Source organism: Cricetulus griseus, chromosome 2 (genome assembly GCF_003668045.3).
Source record: "Cricetulus griseus strain 17A/GY chromosome 2, alternate assembly CriGri-PICRH-1.0, whole genome shotgun sequence".
Lineage (NCBI taxonomy): Eukaryota > Metazoa > Chordata > Mammalia > Rodentia > Cricetidae > Cricetulus > Cricetulus griseus.
In genome coordinates this window covers 152,464,206-152,483,932 of record NC_048595.1, presented here as the reverse complement: position 1 = coordinate 152,483,932, position 19,727 = coordinate 152,464,206, and the positions used below count along the sequence as shown (strand labels likewise).

Here is a 19,727-nt window from a genome sequence, read left to right as displayed (position 1 = left end):
TAAGCACAGGGGTACATAGCTGTTATGCTTAGGAAAGTCAAGAAGGAGAACGTTAGAAGTTTAAAATCTGTCCGGGATTACATAGACAATACCCAGTGGTAGAAGGCAACAATAAATAAATAAAATGAATAATAAAAACACAACCAATAAGAAAAAAAGGTAATTTGGCTTATATGAAGCACTGCAAATAATACCACCAAGAAAGTAAAAATTTAACCTATGAGAGAAAACATTTGTGAATCATTTGTCTGATAAAGTTTTACAACTCAACAATAAAACAAATTACCTATTTTTCTCTTCTTTTTGTTTTTGTGGTACTGAGGTTATCCCCAGGCCTCACACATTAGGCAAATGTCTTACAGCAAGGTTCATCAAGCCTAGTTCAATGTTCTAAAGTGTACAAGGGCTTTGAACTGAAAGGAATATATATGACCAGCAAATACATGAAAAGTTGTTCAGTATAATATAACTATCAAAAAACATTACTCAAAGCCATGATTCTTTATTACTTCATACATGCTAGAATGCTCTAGTCAAAAATCTAATGACATGTTGGTCTGGGTGAGGAGAAATCAGTACCTATACACACTACTAGTAGGACTGTAAATGGAATAGCCACCAGTCGTCTTGGGAAGGAGAGGAACAATTTCTAAAATGTAAACATGGAGTTAGCATATGACCCAGCAACTCCTCTCCCAGGTATATAAACCCAAAAGAAATAAAAACATGTACAGAGAGAAAGACAACATTCATAAACCACATTATTCAGGAGAGCTACAAAATAGAAACTACCCAAATACCCAACAGCTAATAAGTAGAACAAAACATATCTGCCCAACAGAACACCGTGAAATACCAAGGAACAGTGTGGTAGGTGCTGCCACATCCTTATGCTAAGTGACAGGATGAAGAAAAGTCCACAGAGGCACAATCCTCAAGGGAAATGTCTAAACAGGCAACAGTGTAGGAGACAGAAACAGGATTTCTGGAGCTTGCCAGCCACCAGGGCTTGCTGATCAATCACAAGCCTACCTACCTTCAGGTCCAGTGAGACTCTGGCTCAAGAGAATAAATCAGAGAGTGACAGCATAGGATGTGTATTAGATAGTGTCTTCCAGCCTCCACATACATGCATAAATGCACACATACATGCATATATCATACATGTATCCCACACTCATACACATATACCCAACAAACAAAAGAGAAAAAATTATCGTCAAAGGCCAGTTTAAGGTCATACAGCTAAATATAAAATCTTTTACATTTACATCAATATTTCCTAAATATCTATGTATGGATTATATCAGAAATAATTTGTTTTTCAGAGGTGCTTAATACATTTCAAAAATGAGTTGACTGGAATGTGAATAAGAATAACATATGCTACTGTTGTAGCTCTGCCCATACTATGACAGCTAGGGCCATGAAACAGTCATTACCTAGGATCAAGACTTTTCATTTCCTTCTGGCAAACTCTTGCATGGTTAGGCTTGCTAAGCAACATTCCATATGCCTGTGATAACAATAAGCAATGGTAACAGGACACCAACTTAAAATTGTAAATGTTACCTATGACAGTGGGTAAAGAAAAGACACTGTGTGACCCTGGAGTTATCATTTCCATAGAACCAGATTGAAAAGGATAAATGAGTGAAAAATCAGCACTGCCACAAATCCAGTCTGCTCTGTTCTGAGTTACAGATCTATAATAATAGCCTCTTTCTGGGCATTTTACAAAATGAATGGCAACTGTCAAGTTCAAACATGTCAGACTCCATCTGACCACCAAACAAACTCTGAAGCCATCAAGGACTCTGAAGGTCCTTTGCTCCCCCACCTTTGCTCATTCCCAAGGCCACCATTCCATTAGAGGTCCCATGAACAATACACCCGGATTTTAACAATGATCCCCTAAAGTGAGTCACATCTCTCAACCAAGGAAATCTCACTAGAGGCAAAGTTTTCTTGGCATAGTGATGTCTAACTTGTCTATGAAATGTTGCCAGTACTGGAAACTGTCTGGACCATATGTAGCAGGCATCCAATAAATGTTTAGTGGGCAAATCAAAAACTGATAGCTGAAATACTGCACAGCAACACCCCACATTAGTCAGACATCACTTAGGTACCAAATATCTGCCCACAGCTGTTTCTCAGTGAAAACCTAAGAGGCAAGCTTCCAGTTTCAGTCCCTAACCAGCCATTCATCTCCAGCTACCTAATTTCCACATCTGCTAAAGCAGACTATTATGAACTATCTGTATTCATGCATTTATACCTACATAGCAATATATAACTACATGGCTGCATATATTTTATACATATAGTTATAATTATATTTATATCCATAAATTTTTATGAAAGGCTATAGTGAAAAAGTAGCTAGAGAAGGAACATTGGGGCTTGCCTCCCTGTTTATGTGACATGTGAATACAGGCCCAAAGACACTGAAGTAGAAAGCCATGCAGCTCTCTGAGTGGAAAGTACCCGAGAGAGAAAACAGGACTTCTCTAAAGTGGGAGGATGACAGGGTGACCTCCCTGTCACCTTTGTGGCCTCAGTTCCTGGCATGATGCCTAGAACTCCCTCTTCTATTCTTTGCTCTTTTACCTGCTTCTTTTATTTACTTAAAAGACACTACCTGCCAAGAATTGCTATTCTGTGAGTTGTCAAGACAAAGTGCTAAGTCTGAAAATTCTTAGAATCGAGCTGAGTTTAATGCTATTTTAAACTTAACACCAATCACAACATCAACATGACTATTTGGCCTTGAAAACTTTCTTCCAATTTTCTTGGCCTCCTTGTAGCTGCATCATTAATAACATCATTTCCCCAGGGCACCACACTCAAAACTCAATGCATGAAAAGTATCACATACATGCTTACTGGGCATCGTGCCAAAAAATGACTCAGAATATTTGGTCAGCCTTTACACTATCTTTTTCTAACTTCTCCAAAACAGAAGGTTTGCAGAGAAGGGAGATGTCATTTGCCATTCTCTTGAAACTCAGAATCCCAGGAGCTCAGCGCTCAATCAGAGGCAGGACCTGCATACTCTGAAGTCGGAATCCGCCCTCTAAGGAGGAATCTGCTGGGATCAAAAGCAAACCCTAGTTCCCCAAAAGTTTTAGCTCTCCCTGAATGAGGACCACCAATACAACAAAGTCTAATGATTTTAAGTAAAACTCTATTGATTGACACAGAACTGGCTTTCACTTCTAAGTCAAAATTACATTTCTATTAAAATTTTGATATAGGCATATGTAAGAAACTCAGGAAAGCCCATGCTTCCGAGATTGCTGCTTTCAGCCTACAGTCTTTATGTTCTCCCCTTTTTTATATATGAAAATCTGGAAGTTCTGAGACCTCCCTCTTCTGAAACATGACAAATACAGATATCTATGTTGGAAAATACCATAGGTAATGGAAGCCGATAAAGAAATAGAGACTCTGGAAGCAGCAGTCAACAACTGCAAGTACTGGTGATTTTAGGGAACAAAGATATCAAAATAAATCCCTTCAAAACAACATCACCAGTTAAGAGAGAGTGTGGTAGACATTGCCTTTTAAACCAAAGGAGAAATACACATTCTCTTGTGGAGATCAATAAATGAAGACACTTGTACTAAAAAAGGCATGGAACATTCTAAAGTTGAATTCCCCCCTTGACAATATATATCAAATGTAATTAACAATAAATAAGGAATGCAATTAGCCGGGTGTTGGTGGCACACGACTTTAATCCCAGCACTTCTTGGGAGGCAGAGGCAGGTGGATCTTTGTGGGTTCGAGGCCAACCTGGTCTCCAGGGCGAGTGTCAGGATAGGCTCCAAAGCTACACAGAGAAACCCTGTCTCAAAAAACCAAAAAAAAAAAAAAAAAAGAACAATAAATAAGAAATGCAATTAATAATAAATAAAATCAATAGTGTTATTGAATTAACACTGTTACATGGAGAGGTTATCATTCTACTTAAGACTCCAATTATACACAGCTTAGCATGGTTTCATACATGTTCATGTCTTCACCTTATAGGTAGCCAAGGGCAGCTTTACCAACATACCAAGAGGCTAGAACCTCCTACCATTATTATCTGTGCAATTTGAAAGTGGGTAGAACTAAAGTACTGTGGACAGTTAAAAGATAAAAATGACTCATTAAAGCCTACTGACTCAATCATTAGCTTCACAAACCATATCCCTACTGCAGTACCTCACATTTTTCTATCACACAACAAAGTGACCTAATCCCAAAACCTGAACTCCAAGATGCTACAAAATCTAAAACTTTTTCAAAGCTAAAATGGCATCACAAGTAGAAAATTCCAAACTGTGAACCTTTGTTTCATGTATATTAAAATTCACCTTTAAGCTATGTATGTAAGGTTTATATGAAATATTATGAATCTCCTGTTTAGACTTGTGTCCAACCTCATCATGTCTCACTATTAGCAGTATACATTCCAAAACTACGAATCAGAAGCACTTCTGGTGCCCAGAGTTCTGGATTAGGGACATTCAGTCTGTAAGGATTTCATTATTCCCTTACTCATTTCACTAATAGCGCATATTCACGTCCCATTTCTCAGCATCCCAGTGGCTTCCCTGGGCACTTCCCTTTCTAATCTGCCTTGTCTATATATGTCTTCTTCCACATCAACCACACCCCCTTCTTCCCTCCTCTTTGCCCCATTCCCCTTTTGCCACCTTAGTCTCACCCTGGCAATCTCCCTCCTTAGATGTGTCTATACCTCCTGGTCTCCTCAAGAGACTAGAGTCTAGTTCTCAGGCTAGAGTCAGGCTCTTCCAAAGCCAACTCCAGAATATTTTCCCTTCCCACCCTGGAAGGAGCCCAGAATTTCTGCCCAAAATAATGCTACTCCTTGGCCCAGAAACAGCCTTCGCAGCCTTACTTATCCAGCAAACTCCAACTCCATTATCAAGGCCCAATCCCTAAATCTGTTATTTTCTAGTTTGCTTGGAGCCTAGCAGAAACCCGTTATTCCATGATCTGTATTCTCTTTACCACCAACATCCTAAAAGCCTTCACCACATAAGCAATCGTTTTAGCTAGGTCTGTCACCCTGTGGACAATGAGCACTTGCATCCTAGACATTTGTCATCCATGTCAATGCCAAGCACAGTGGACTCGGGAGTCACTGGGAACAAATACTGTCTTCTTATGCTTCATATTTATCCTGGGGTGCTGCTTTGAACACAGACACAAACTTGTTCACTGAATACATCATGACTTCACCATCTTCCTTCCTAATAGATCCACGCATCAGAAACACTGTTCTTCTCTTGCCACTCTAGTTTGACTCTGCTGTTCTGCCAGTCACTCTGGAGACAAGACTGGCCTAGAATTCAAAGATCCGCCTGCCATGTCTCCAGAGTGCTGGGATTAAAGTCATGTGTCACCGCTGCCAGGCCCAAGAATCTTTTAAAGGGGATGAGAGCGGTCACAGATGGTTAGGATGAGCCAGTCTGCAATAAAGGAAATGGGATTGCCTTTGCGGAGTCCCAGATTCGATGCCTTCTTCCTAGTATTTAGTGTCATGGAGCCTTACAGGATGAGTGGGTGACATGGGGCCTTACAGGGCAAGTGGATGACATGGAACCTTACAGGGTGAGTGGGTGACATGGAACCTTAGAGGGTGAGTGGGTGGCATGGAACCTTACAGGATGAGTGAGTGACATGGAGTTTTACAGGATGAGTGGAGAAATCTGAGGAATTGGTGTCATTAACAGGAAATGTCTCTTCCCTGTTCCTGGTTTCTATAGTGAGAGATTTTTTTCCCTAGACAAAGCCAGGCCTCTTCTTTACTCCTCCACTACAAATAGCTCCTTCCTCCTCCTCCTCCTTTTTTTTAAGCTTGTGTGAAACTGGAGCTACTCTTAGCAAGTTAACTAATTAGCCATATCTGGGCTATCCGCCTCCCTTCTGCCTATAAACTAGCTGCACAGGTACAATTGTCTAATCCCCTCGACTCCCTCTCCTGCTTCACATGTGCTGACTCCAGTGTGCTTCCATCCATGGCAAAAGTGATGTCTTACAGTCCATCTGAAGATCTTCATAGTGCCCAATCTCTTAACAGTTCAGAGAACAGCCTGGGAGACTGGACCTCTCCACAGGGTCTCCTCACTGAAATTCGCCAATGTAGAGTTCTCAGGAATATTCCAGGAAAAATACACTAATTCTGGAGCCTATAAAACAGTTCCACTGAATAGTTCATTTCATCTAGAAGACTTGTTAGGTGGGGTTCAGAGAATTTACTTGCTGTGGGATCTCCAAAAACAGACATTAATGAAAGGGAAAGGCCTCCTGATAGATGACCTTAAATATCTTCCATTTGTAGTTAATGTTTATATTTAACTTCAAACTTGAGTTTCTATGTTTTTAATCTTTTGGGGCTTCTAAATTACAGAGTAACTCCATAGCCCTACATGACAACCTTTATATCAAATACAGATAACTATGGTTGTGGAATGTTTTCAGAAAACAGAATAAATACCAGGCCATACTTAATAACAACATATTCTACCATCATAGGAGAAACTGAGGAGATGGTATTCTTAATGCTTTCACTATTGTCTATATTTAGTTGGGGATATGCACGATCCTGTTTACACACATGTGTGTATGACCTGTGCATGTGCCTACGGAGGCCAGAGGTCAACACTGGGTACCTTCATCAATCACTCTCCACCGTATTTTTTTAAGGCAAGTCTTTGCACTGAATCAGTGAGCTCCAGGAATCCACTTATTCCTGTGGCCCTGCACTGAGGTTAAGGATACAGGCTACCACTGTGTGCCATGTGTGGCTTGTCCCTGTATACAAGGATTGTATACAGCTTGAATTCATGAGACCTTTACTCATGTGACCTTTCTTAACTATCAGTGTATAAAGTGTCTGAGGCTCTGAATAAAGTTGGCTATTGCATGAGACTTTAGTCCACCTCATTTATCAGCTCCATTCTCCCAGGCCCTACTGCCTCTAGATTAGTGACAGCTAATGATGGAAATTCTATTTCTTATGTATGCTTAATAATCATAATCAAAAAGAGGGAAAGAGGGCCTTTCCTACATAATCAGGAAAGAGGGCCTTAGGATGAATACTGATTAAGCCTAGTCATTGAATTATAAATGTCAATATATTCAACTGAAGAAGAAGTTACTACTTTTTCCCCCCTCCATATATTCTGTATGTCTTACTTGCAGTAACTACAAAGATTTTATCATCACAACTCTGAGGTCCATCACCCCTGATATTCCCCATCTCTTTCGAGTCATTGGATTAAAGAAGGGCTGAATCTGCTAACTTTTGAGCTAAATTCCTGCCTATTACACAGGAACACGGAACTTGGAAACAGCTCAGTTCACTAGCTTATCCAAGACTGAAGAACTTAGATGAAACCAAGAGCCTCTCATTCCTGTCAGACTGCCCATGGTTCCCAGACGAATCTCCCTTCTTTACTCTTCCCTTTATGGCTTTCCATCCTAAATCTCACTGGTTCTAACTTCATTGGGTGACTGAGATTAATTTAGCCCACAGCAGTCTGCGCCCGCGTTATGCCAGGCGGCACAGTGTCTTTCCTTCACTAGTTGATATTCTGTGTGGTTAGCAAACATCTGTATCTCGAATGATGTTCACATTCTCATGTATGTCTTTAAGGAGTACTACTATCATTAGCTTCTAATGGTCAGAATTCGAATATTGTATGAACAGGTTAAAGGGTGAGTCCTTTCTAAATCACAGAAATAGTTATATTTTTATATATAGCTAAATATTTATATATAAATACTCCTTTTTAGGACAAAAGTGGGAAGGATTCACATTACAAAACATTGCATTAAGACACCCCCATTATATGATGAACTACAAGCTTCAGATTGCATCAATCATCATCTCTCCACTATTTAGTCAAAGGCCTAAATAGTAGGTTTTGGAACATATTTTCAGATGGATGGATGAATAGAGGATGGATGGATGATTGAATGGATGGATGGATGGATGGATGGATAAAAGGTATGCATGAAGTGATGTAAGCTGAGAGACAGCTGCTCTGTTACACACTAAATACTGAAATCAATATTTATTATCTGCAAACATACTGAGATGAGACATAATTCACTACAGACCATTAGTCTGCTAGAACTTAAGTTTATAACGACCCATGAATATTATTGATCTACAATGATTTGCTTTGTATCAGCCAGAAATAGAAATGCTTCTTATGAATTTAGCTTGACAAAACAACCCTCTGTGTGTCTTCAAACAGTGATGAAGAAGGAATTGCTTACATATGAAAAATCAAAGGAAACTTCCAAGTGGAAGGTCAGATTGGGAGGAAGGGTGGGCTCCTCATAGTGCAGTGCCGCTGCAAGAACACTTCTGTTTGCTCAACATCATAACTGTATCATCTATTCAGTAATCTGGTAGCTTTCTGCACAAACAAAAATATTTTAAATGAAAAGGTAAACCACCAAAGCAGAGACCATTGTTTTCACTGGAGTAAGAAAGGTAAGTGTTTGGTAAAATTCTGGAAACATAACATTTTTTGTTGCTGGAATGAGAGGGAGTTTCTACAGCTGTGACCACTGGAGAGGCAGTGGTCACTTTAGCTCAATATGCAAGCCTCATGGGGGATGCCAGAATACCAAATAATAATTATTATATTCAGAGGAAAGATGTTATTTCTCTTTGAAACATAATAAAACTTCATTGGAAATAATAAAGCTGGTCAGGGAAGGTGAATGTTCAGATTGCAGAATTTCTCTAAGCAGCAATCTTAATCCCTCTGAATGGCAGAATTTTTCACCCATAGCTACCTCAGTTCAAAAGAATCAGAATGGTTGGGGAGGCATTCTCCTTGAAGGAGACATTAATTCTTGGATATTTCTGAGAGTTCTGACCTGGGATCTAGCTGCCTCTGTCTTCAAATATAGGAGAGGCAAAGAAGGCAGAGCCAGGCATCTATTAAGTAACCCATTCTCCAGGTACAGCAAATGTTCCACTTTAGCAACACCACAGCCCTTACCTTCACTAATCCACTGTGGATTCTGGTTTCATAGCCTGCTTTAAGTGCCACAACCTCCATCCAATTCCCCATTGTCTCTGCATTTGAGATGGATTTAGAAACAATGACCCTTCACAGGGTAGCCTTCAGGAATGACCTGTGTATTCTGTATCCATATGATACACTATTAAGAAGAGCCTTTAGGAGGACAACATTCCCTTAAGTGGACTAACCAGCCTCCATGCCTCGTCAACACCAAATATTGGGTTTCCAACAGACATTTGGTGATACTAGACCCTTTCCAGCCCTCGGAGCTTTGTTGTGCGTTAGGCATTTGGAGAGCTGATCTCAGGAGTACCTTTAAAATCTTCAATGCTTTAATTATTGAGTCTCTATGTCTAATTCTCACCATATTCTGCCATAAAGTCTCCATATTACATTTCCTTGAAAGTCAGTGGACAGTCCTCTTAGGAAACATTCACAGATCTGAAGCTCTATGTGAGCAGCAAAATACTCACCCATAATTTCTCTGTTAACCAGGCAAGCTGTTCCTGGGATCTCTTCAGAGCAATAAAAAACAGTGATGATGAAAAGAAGTATGTCCTTTTTCAGGGAAATACAAAAATTGCCTGGAAGCAGTGACTATAAAAAACAGGTCATTTGTACCAAGGCTGCATTTCAATGGTAGACAGCCCACTTCCCTGGAGGGAAAGGGGAATGAAGGACATCATAGAGCTAGCACATGTCTGAGGGTGGAGGGGGCAGGAGGGCAAGGACTCTTGAGAAGTAAAGGTCTCTATTCTGCAAGAGAATGTCCTTTCTTACTGCACTCAACATCCCATAAACAGCAGGTATGCAACTCATCATCATCATCACTTAGCCCTCTCAGAGTACATGGAGTAAGAGCAACTTCTTAAATATAGCCTAAATAAAGATAAGGGCCTGTACTATACCACCACTGGCCTGCCACCAAAGACATTCTTAAACCAGAGACTTTCCAGCCAGAGTGCTAATCTTTGCAGAATCAGTGCCCATCCCCAACGACACTCCTGCAACTGGAGTGCAATGAGAGAAACAAAAAGAGTATAGTGAGGTTTTGAAATGCTTGACCTAAACCCACCATGGTTTGTACTCTCAGAGTTCAGGCAGCTGAGACAGGATGCCCCTGAACTTAAGTTCAAAGTCAGACTAGGCTATAGCCTTGCCTCAAAGGGAAAAAAAAGTTGTAGGATGTGGAGAAACCAGGTTGGAACTGAGATAGTGAGCTTGTAAAGTTCCAGAAGGCGTTACACAGGCACCTAGGGGAGGAACCCTACAAATTACAATATTAACCAGCCAGACAGGATGTACCGTCCTGTGTGACAAAGGCACAACTGTTATGGAGGAAACCAAATAAGCTGACTGGATTTGAGGCCTGCCCCACAGGCAGAAATCCATGCCTAATACCACAAGCACCTGGTCAAAACCCCATGCCTAATGAGATATAGAGCTAGGGAATAACTTACTAACGGTGCATAGCCAAGTGCACACACTGTCTCCTAAATATGTTTAAACCCAGACAAATGGTGCTCTCAGTCCTAATCAGAGAAGCCTCTCTTGGAAGAGAATGGTGGTGAATGCAGACACTCATGACTGCCCTAGATGTTGAAAATAAGCGACAGGAGAGGTTCAGCCCTAAATAAGCATTTAAAGCACCCCCCTCTAATGCTCATAGAACATCAAAGAGGATGAAGAAAGAATGTAGAAGCAGAATAATGATAGGGAGAAAGGTTATGAAATGTCATCTAGCCAACTGTAATATGAACTCACCACACCATCTGAGGTTGTCCACACAAGTTCTGCCCAAGACTAGCCCTGCCAACAGTCAGCCATGGATGAGGGAGGACCTTATGGGCCTTACCCATTACTGAAAAGCTATTGTCTACTGACCTTCTGGGAAGGGGAAGACATTGTCTTCCCTTGCATATCCACTAGTGAGCCCACAAGCCAATGGATAATTCTAAACCAGAGTGACACATGTTGCCCTGGTTAAACACAATGAATAAGAAAATGAAACAAGAAGTCATAAGTTTGGTAAAGAGATCTATAGGACAGAGGTGGGAGGGAAATAAGCCAGAATGAGGGGAGAATAATTAGGATGCATTATATACATGTATGAAATAAAGAGCAAAATTAATTAATGATAAAGAAGAATTGACACATTCAGATAATTCTAAGAGCTAGTCACAGGACTGATATAATAAAAGATATTCTAGAAATTAAAAAAAACAAGATCTGGGAGGAGATGGGGGAAGGCAAATATAATCCAAATATTCTGTATGAAATTTTCAAAGAAAATGTTTAATAATATTCAGGAGAGACTTCCACTTAAAAGCCTTATCCATAGCCTTGATTTTATTTTAAGATTGTTAATTTGTATTCTTAATTGTGTGTGTGTGTGTGTGTGAGAGAGAGAGAGAGAGAGAGAGAGAGAGAGAGAGAGAGAGAGAGAGGAGGGAGGAGATGAGAGAAAGATAGAGAATACACATGAAGGCAGTGGTGATGGAGGTCAGAAGAGGGTGAAGCTGGAGTTACAAGGAGCTGAAAGTCAGATGACATGGGTGCTTGGGAACCAAACTTGGGTCCTCTGTGAGATTAGTGGGTGCTTTTAAGCACAGAGCTATCTCTCTAGGCCCAATATCCTTTATTTTTAAGAGCTGTGGTGCAGCAATATTCCTCTAAATCCTGCAAAGCCACAGCACTTACACACAAATAGAATACAGTCCAAGCAAATGACAGATGACTGATATAAGTATTTTCCCTCAGATCACATCCAAGATAATCTAGGATAACAAAGAATACAAGAATCACTCCTTAACGACTTTGGAAAAATAAAGCCAGTAATTCCATTATCCCAAATATAAATATCCCTTCAGAAGCAAAGCCTCACTGCGGAATTTAATCTTCACTCAAAATAAACCGTTTCCTGTGCTAAATGGGATGGAGCAGTTCAAACACCACCAAGTGACTAAACATTGGGTCAGGAAATTCTATCTGACTGCCCAGAGAGGGCACAGACCGCTGACCCCAAAATATAATGAAACCTCCCCAAGGCTGTGAACTGTGTCGAGCAGAGACACGGAATCCTGTCTGTGGTTCGAGCTGCTCCATTGTGCAATCTCCCCCTGTACCTCTACCTTTGAGGACTGATGAGAACAAAATGATGACAAGGACTTTCGAACCCCAACAGGAGATCAGCACTAGTCCTGTCCCCACCTCTGACCTGCCCCCTGTATCCTGCTGCTAGGCATGAGGTCTTCACTTCCTCTTTGGTGTTGGATGGGCAACTCTTCTTTCTCAGGTACTCCGAGGGCATGACAGGAGCCAGGGTAATATGAAACGTTTTTTAAAGCAGCAGAAATGAGAGGATGTCTCTACATCTTGGAGGGGAAAAAAGAAAAGAGCAAAGAGCAAGGAGGCACATGGAACCTTTCTCAACAGAATCATGAGGCCGTCCTCTCTTCCTGAATTCCTGAGGCACACGTCACGTGCTCTTCAATACACTGCCATTCAGGTTTTTCCTCCATCCTTGAAGCATGTCATATTTCACTTTTAAAGCTTGGGTTTCTTTTTAGTGAAATGGATATCTTGAGCTTCTGAGGGGATTTGTAAGCAATTATTAAAATAACGCTGAGAAATATTCCAATGTGATCCTGTCCAGTCCACATATGGTGGATATAAAATTATCCAGTAGTGATTTCAAATTATGGAGGCATATCTACACACGGCGTCTGGCCAGGAGTGGGTACATACTTAATATGATGCACACCTACAGTGTGGATGACAGAGAAAGGAGCCTAGTAATGCAGCAAGCCTCACAATAGTTCTTTCTCAAAAGGTGTTAGATAATCTTTATTCTGTAATATCTGCCAGGTATCAAATCAGAAAATCCACTAGATGTTTGTCTATGTGATTCTGCATAGAGGTGAAGTTGAGCCTGTAATAGTTAGGGTGTAAGGCCTTGGAAAATAATTAAAACAACAAGCATGGAAGGGAGGGAGGAAGGGAGAGGCAGAGAGAGGAAGGGATGGAAGGAAGGAAGGAGGGATGGAGGGACGGAGGGAGGCCCTTAGATCCCAGTGAACATCTGCTTCTTGGGGAGAACTAAGATTTCTTATGGAAAGAAATACAAACAAGTCGGGCACCAACAGGGACATTCACTCATGCACTTTGTGATGAGCCTGGCAGTAGGTACATGACAAGGGTCAGCATTGGAATGAATAGTAGACCTTGTCCTCAAAATACCACAGCCAAAGAAGTCAGTGGACTCCACATGTGTCCATCCATGGGATGAGCACATGACAGGAAACTATCAAGGCCACTGGAAGATTAGAAAGGGATTGATGAATTCCACCTAGGCAAGGAACCCAGAAAAAGTACAATAGGAAACATGAAACTTCAACTGGGAATTAAAGAATGTATATGAATTCACGAAGAAAGAATTGCTGTAGGGAATACTACAGTCAGGAGTGTGTGTGTGTGTGTGTGTGTGTGTGTGTGTGTGTGTGTGTGTGTGTGTGTGTGTGTGTGTTCTCTATGACCTGAGGAGGCATGAGTGCTCATCATTCTGTGGCCCATCCCCCTGTGTACTTTGGGCCCAGGAAATAGGCAGGTAACCTCATTAGCTGCCCCAAGCTGATATTCACGAGGCACTCTTCTCTTAGCACAAACATAAAATTCAAGAGTTACACAGCTACTTTCAAAACAAGCATTTTCAGTAAATTATTGAATTCTTTAGTAAGTAATGAGATGTTTACAAGATTATTATTCTTACCTCCATGGGAAAAGCTTTGAAATTCACCGTGTGTTCAGAACCACGCTGGTTTTCTCTCCCCCAGTGAAATCTAACTTCATACAGTTCAAACTCATGTCCCTGAGGCAATGGTCCTCCTGACAGAACTGGAAAGAAAAAAATGATAGTGCTGAATGATGACACAGCTTTATACACAAGAGGCATCTTGAGGGTGCTGTTGTTGTTGACCCAAGAAGCTGCCCTGAGCTCTAAAGACTGAATCTGCAAAGTCAAAATGAAAAAAAAAATTACAACTGAGGTAAATTCTGTCCAGATTTCACTAAAACTCCTATGCTTGCTTCTCAGGTGGGACCTTGGTAATACTATGTATGAAGAAGATGGAGAAGGTTTATAGATTCAAAACACCTTTATTCAGATAAATACCAGCCAAGCGCAAGCCAGAGCATGTCCAGAGGCAGCAAGGCAGGGAGGCCAGAGAGAAGGGGTCCCCATGTGTCTGTAGCCCTTTAAGAACCTATCCTGACCTCCCCTTGACCACACCCTGACAGGCGTGGCCAAGCACACCTGTAGCCCGCCCTTAGGAGGCGTGCTTACGGTGTCTCCCTACACTATGTATATTTTAAATTGTTTTGTCTTTTTAAGTCCAGGAATAAATAAGGAAAATACTTCTGAGACTCTTTCAAAAAAAAATTCTGAATTATGTGCAGGTGCTCATGGGGCAAGAATGGGGTGTCACATTCCCTAGAGCTAGAGTTGCAGTCAGTTACTAGCTCCCTCATGTGGGTGCTGGCAACCAAGTTTGGGTCCTCTGCAAGAGTAGTACTGCCTCTTAATCAATGAGTCATCTCTCTGGTCCCCTTACTGTGACTTTTAAGCTGGGCACTGATCAAGAAACAAGAATGTGGTCATGGGACTAATCAGTACTCTGCCAAAGAGCTATCAGTGAACTAAGCCCCATCTTTAGGTCACCCACTGGCATTAGCAGATTTTCAATCAGAGGAAAGGTATAAGCTGATAAAATTTTCCAAGAAGAATTAATATTAATATAACCAATGGAGGCTGGAGAGGTAGCTCAGTGGTTAGGAACACTTGCTGCTCTGCAGAGGACCCCAGTTTGGTTTCCAGCTCCCTCATGGGGTGGCCCACAACCTTCAGTAACTCCTGCTCCAGGGGATTCAACATACTTTTGGCCTCCTCAGCCCCTACACCATGTAACATGTGTCCTTTCTCTCTCTCTCTCTCTCTCTCTCTCTCTCTCTCTCTCTCTCTCTCAAATAAAATAAAATAATGCCAGGCAGTGGCAGCACACATCTTTAATCCCAACATGTGGGAAGCAGAGGCAGGAAGATTTCTGTGAGTTTGAGGCCAGCCTGGTTGATAGAGCTAGTTCCATGACAGCCAGGGCTACACAGAGAAACCCTGTCTCAAAAAATAAAATTAGAAAATAAATACAACCTATTATTAAATCATAGTTTTAAAAACCAACGACCATTCAGCACGTCACATGTACTGCCCTGCCTACTCCTGGACTGAAACTGTGCTACAAATATTAGCATCAGTCCTATCAGGTCCCATTAGTGCACACAATTCTGAGTATGATTCAGGACACAAACAAGGACACACCAAAGTATGGAGAAAAACACATCTTCATGACAAACTGCACTTAAGCAACTTCATCACTGTTGTAATAGCCCCTAGAAAGAGCCTATGTAAAATACTGAAATAAAGTGTATTACAAAGCAATGGCTAATTTCAATGAAAATAAAGATTAATTCAATGCTTGTGTTTCTCCTTTAGGAACTCCTAATTCAAAAACAACACCAGTTACGAATTTTCAGGGTCTTTTACACAATAGCTGACAACCTTCATGGCCAACACCCTAGAAGAAGGGTCAATGAACAGAGTGCTATTCACTTGAGACCCTGCGACCTGTCTGGGATCAGCTTCATCATCACTCTCAAATGCAACAGATATGAAAGTGAACTGGGGCAGCAGTGTCTTTCGTTTGGTTAATTCTTACCTAAGAACCTGCTCTAACTGGGTTTATGTTGATCTGCCTGCAATACCGCCAGAATATAAATTAGAAAGAGAACATGAAGAAACAACATGACAGGAAACAGAGGCAAGATGAAGCTGTCTCACACATCATGTGTTAGGGTCCTCAAGCTGGCCCACAAAGACCACCAGACACATATGCAAGCAGCAAGAGGGTTTATTTACTATACCAGTATATGTAGGGTCTTTCACCTGTACAAAATGGCAACAACCCTGAGAGGAGCATGTAGACTCCCTTTAAGCACAGCCAAGGGGAGTTTCAGGAATAGTTAGGTCATTCTGTCTATGATTGGCTTAGCAAGTGGCAGTTACATAATAATTTCTGATTGGCTGGGGCTGGCAGGGGCTAGCTAGAGCTACAATTCTTTCATCTTTGGGCCTGTATGGTCAAGTTCCAAGGGTATACGTTAGAGGATTTTTCCCTATTTGGTCATTGCCTTGAGATACTGCAGGAGACTAACTCAGGCCTTGTTCCAGTTTTCACCCTTGGCCCTGAATGTAATTTGTTGAAAATTGGCCCTTTGTTGGGAGAGACAACTGTTTGTCCCTCTCAGAGGACTGAACCTAAATTAGTTGTAAAAGTGGGAGACTCTAACCCCTTCATCATCCAGTCCTAGAGAGTGGCTTACAAGTTTGGTTCTCATCTTTCAACCAACTCTGGAGGAAAGAGTATCCAGGAAAGATTGCATTTCTGCAAGTGGACATGAAAAATATAATGTACAGTGGCAGAATGTATGGCCAGCCGAATAAGAGTATGGCATGGGAACTCAGAGTCCTTCCATCACAACATATTCCTAGGGTTACTGTTCTTATGCCTATGGACAGAGGGAAAAGGTGAGCTTGAGGGACCAATGCAGTCTGTCACAGTCACCCTGTTAGAAAGCCCAGACAAAGCCCAGGGTCAGAGTCTAACCCACCATGGGGTTGAGTTAGGAACAGAGACCTAAATTTTACTGCCTTATGAGAATGATCTCATATATACATACATACATACATACATACATACATACACACACACACACACACACACACACACACACACACACACATTCTCTAAGCCTAGATTTCTAAAGTCTAGGCTCTCCTTTGAGAACTAAATTCTACCAGACTTTTCAAACCACAATGAAAACAAACGTAAATGCATGAATCGAAAGGTTTACAGGCACTCAGAGCTCTGTAGACTTGCTCTGCCTTTCTCCTCTGTAAGGACAAGTTGAAGGCTGTGTTCAAGGCTTTCATTTCAAGAAGGGGGTCTTAGATTCTGGATAGGCACTCCCACTTGGTCCCTTCCACTGATGGTCCAAATTCCATCTTGAAAAAAACAAGGAAGGAAATCAGAAGTCTACCTTCTATATACTCTGTCACCCAAACCAGAGAGAAAATGAGGGGTCTCTCACAGCACCTCAGCCAACATCATCTGAAGAAAACACATCCCCATCACCGCCACCATGCACAGCACAGACCTGACTCCAGTCTTCAGAGAAAATTCTGGAACTCTCCATCCTTAAAGGAAAGCAATAAAAGTATCTTGGAAGAGGCTGAGATCTATGTTGCTATGGAAAAAAAAGGAGTATCATAAAACTAGGCATAAAAGGGCTGGGCAGTGGTGGTCATGCTTTTAATCCCAGCACTTAGGAGGTAGAGGCAGGCAGATCTCTGTGAGTTCAGGGCCAGCCTTGTCTACAGAGTGAGTGCCAGGACAGGCTCCAAAGCTACACAGAGAAACCATGTCTCAAAAAAAAAAAAACAAAACAAAACTAGGCATAAAAAAGAAATAAGAAAAGCAATTAAACTATTTACCTGAACCCCTTTCCTAGGATACACATGGGCACACATTTAGAAAACTACTATAGAAAATACTATTTATCATGGAAAAGAGTAATACAACTGACTTTGATGTGGATTTCAGTGCAACAAACAAATCCACCTTTCAAAACTATAAGATCAAAATGACCAATACTGAGGGTCTTGCAAATTATTATTTTATGTTGTATGGCAGAATACAGAATCAACTTGCAAAAAAACAATAGCTTTTCTTTACATGAACAATAAATATACAGAGAAAGAGGTCATGGACACATTCCTGTTCAAAACAGCCTCCAAGAAAATAAAATATCTAGAAATAAACCTAAATAAGGAAGTCAACAGCCTCTGCAATGAAAACTTTAAATCTCTGAAGAAAAGGACAGAGAAAGACACCATACCATAGAGAGACATCCCAAACTCATGGATTGGTAAAATTATTACTGTAAAGATGACCATTCTGTCAAAAGCCATCTACATATTCAATGCAATCTCAATCAAAATCCATGTCTCATTCTTCACCGAAATAGAAAAAAACAATCCTAAAATTTTTATGGAATAACAAAATAACTCAGGTTACAAAACAATCCTGAGCAAAATGAGCAATGCTGGAGGGGCTACCATTCCAGATCTCCAGATATATCACAGAGTCATTGTAATAAAAATGACATGGTACTGGCACAAAACAGACATGTAAACCAACAGAACAAAGTCAAAGACATAAACATGAACACATTAATAACAGCCATCAGCTCCAAGTCTTCCAATGTGATTATATAACCTTGAGTAACTGCATTAACCAGGAAAGAACAGGGACACCATTGATGGGGCGGAAGGAGCAGACAGGGGAATAGCAGGGTCCAAATAATTTAAAGGGGAAATATGAAAATGGAATGTAATTTTAACTAGGGGAAGAATGGAGATAAATAAATAATAGAGGGGGTAAAACAACAGTAAGGATGTCTGGAAAGCTCATAAGAAATCATGATGTTCACTATTTTCCCAAAATTACATATAATGCATATAAACTTGTGTATAGTATACAGATTAAATAAAAAAATCCCCAAAAGAGCCACACACTATCTAACAAAAGCCTCAACACCAAACATGAGATGCCCTTTCTGAGTCAAGGTTGTCCAGGAGACTCTTCCAAAACCTACACTGTTGTTGTTGCCCTTGGTTGGCTCCCAGAGGTGGGAGGTAAGTCCCAATTGCTAAAGATACCATGTACTTTGAACACAGGGCCCAGAGGACCTGAGATGAATCTGACCTGAAAGCCCCTCCCTGAGGACTAGTCTTCATGGTACCAAAAGGCACCATGCAAGCTTCAAAGGGACAGAAGCAACCAATACTCCAATGCAACTATGATGCCTATAAATTGCAACAATGACCAACATGAAACAAAAACCTTAAGGGTTTAATACCTTGGCAGTAACCAACCACTCTCTAACTAGCCTTAAGGCCCACTCAACAAGCTTGTAATCATTCCTGGAACTGGAAATCTAGTCAACTACCAGGGCCTAGTGTGGTCAGATCTTGGAGGAATACCAAACACTACCACTCTACTGAACCAGAATACCTCCTAACTACATGATAAGTATTTATTCTTGTACCACAGATAGATGTAGTTCTAAGCCCTCATCAATGAAACTGACCTTTACAACAGACAAAATCACTAGCTTCCTGGACCTCACATCCACTTAGATGGAAATTGAACTTGTCTACTCATGGAGATCAAACACTGCCGAGAAATACTTGGCCATTGTGTGGCAGTTTTTATTAGTTGCAGTTAATTGTATTCCATGAAATTATAATGAAGCAACAGGATCCTCATGGACGGCACATGCTGGGAAGGTATGGGGGTACACAGGAGGGGGTACACAGGGGGTACTAATACTAGGTCAGTCCTCATGAAGAGGAGGCACAGAGGTCCTTGTCCAGGTGCCAGGGTCTGGGTATTTTTCACTTTTGCTGCTGGTTAGCAACCCAAAAGTAAGCCATACTAATACCATGTGGCCACACACCGCCATTAAAAGAAAAAAAGACAAAGCATT

The 19,727-nt window shown here is 41.1% G+C and overlaps 1 protein-coding gene across 1 annotated transcript in view; it reads right to left on the bottom strand.

Annotated features, from left to right (window-relative positions):
- Ca8 (carbonic anhydrase 8) overlaps nt 1–19,727 on the bottom strand; it is a 90,469-nt gene that overhangs the window by 61,103 nt on the left and 9,639 nt on the right. Inside the window, exon 3 of the mRNA XM_027398894.2 lies at nt 13,837–13,961. Coding sequence (XP_027254695.1) covers nt 13,837–13,961 — 125 coding nt within the window. The remainder of the gene's footprint in view (nt 1–13,836; nt 13,962–19,727) is intronic.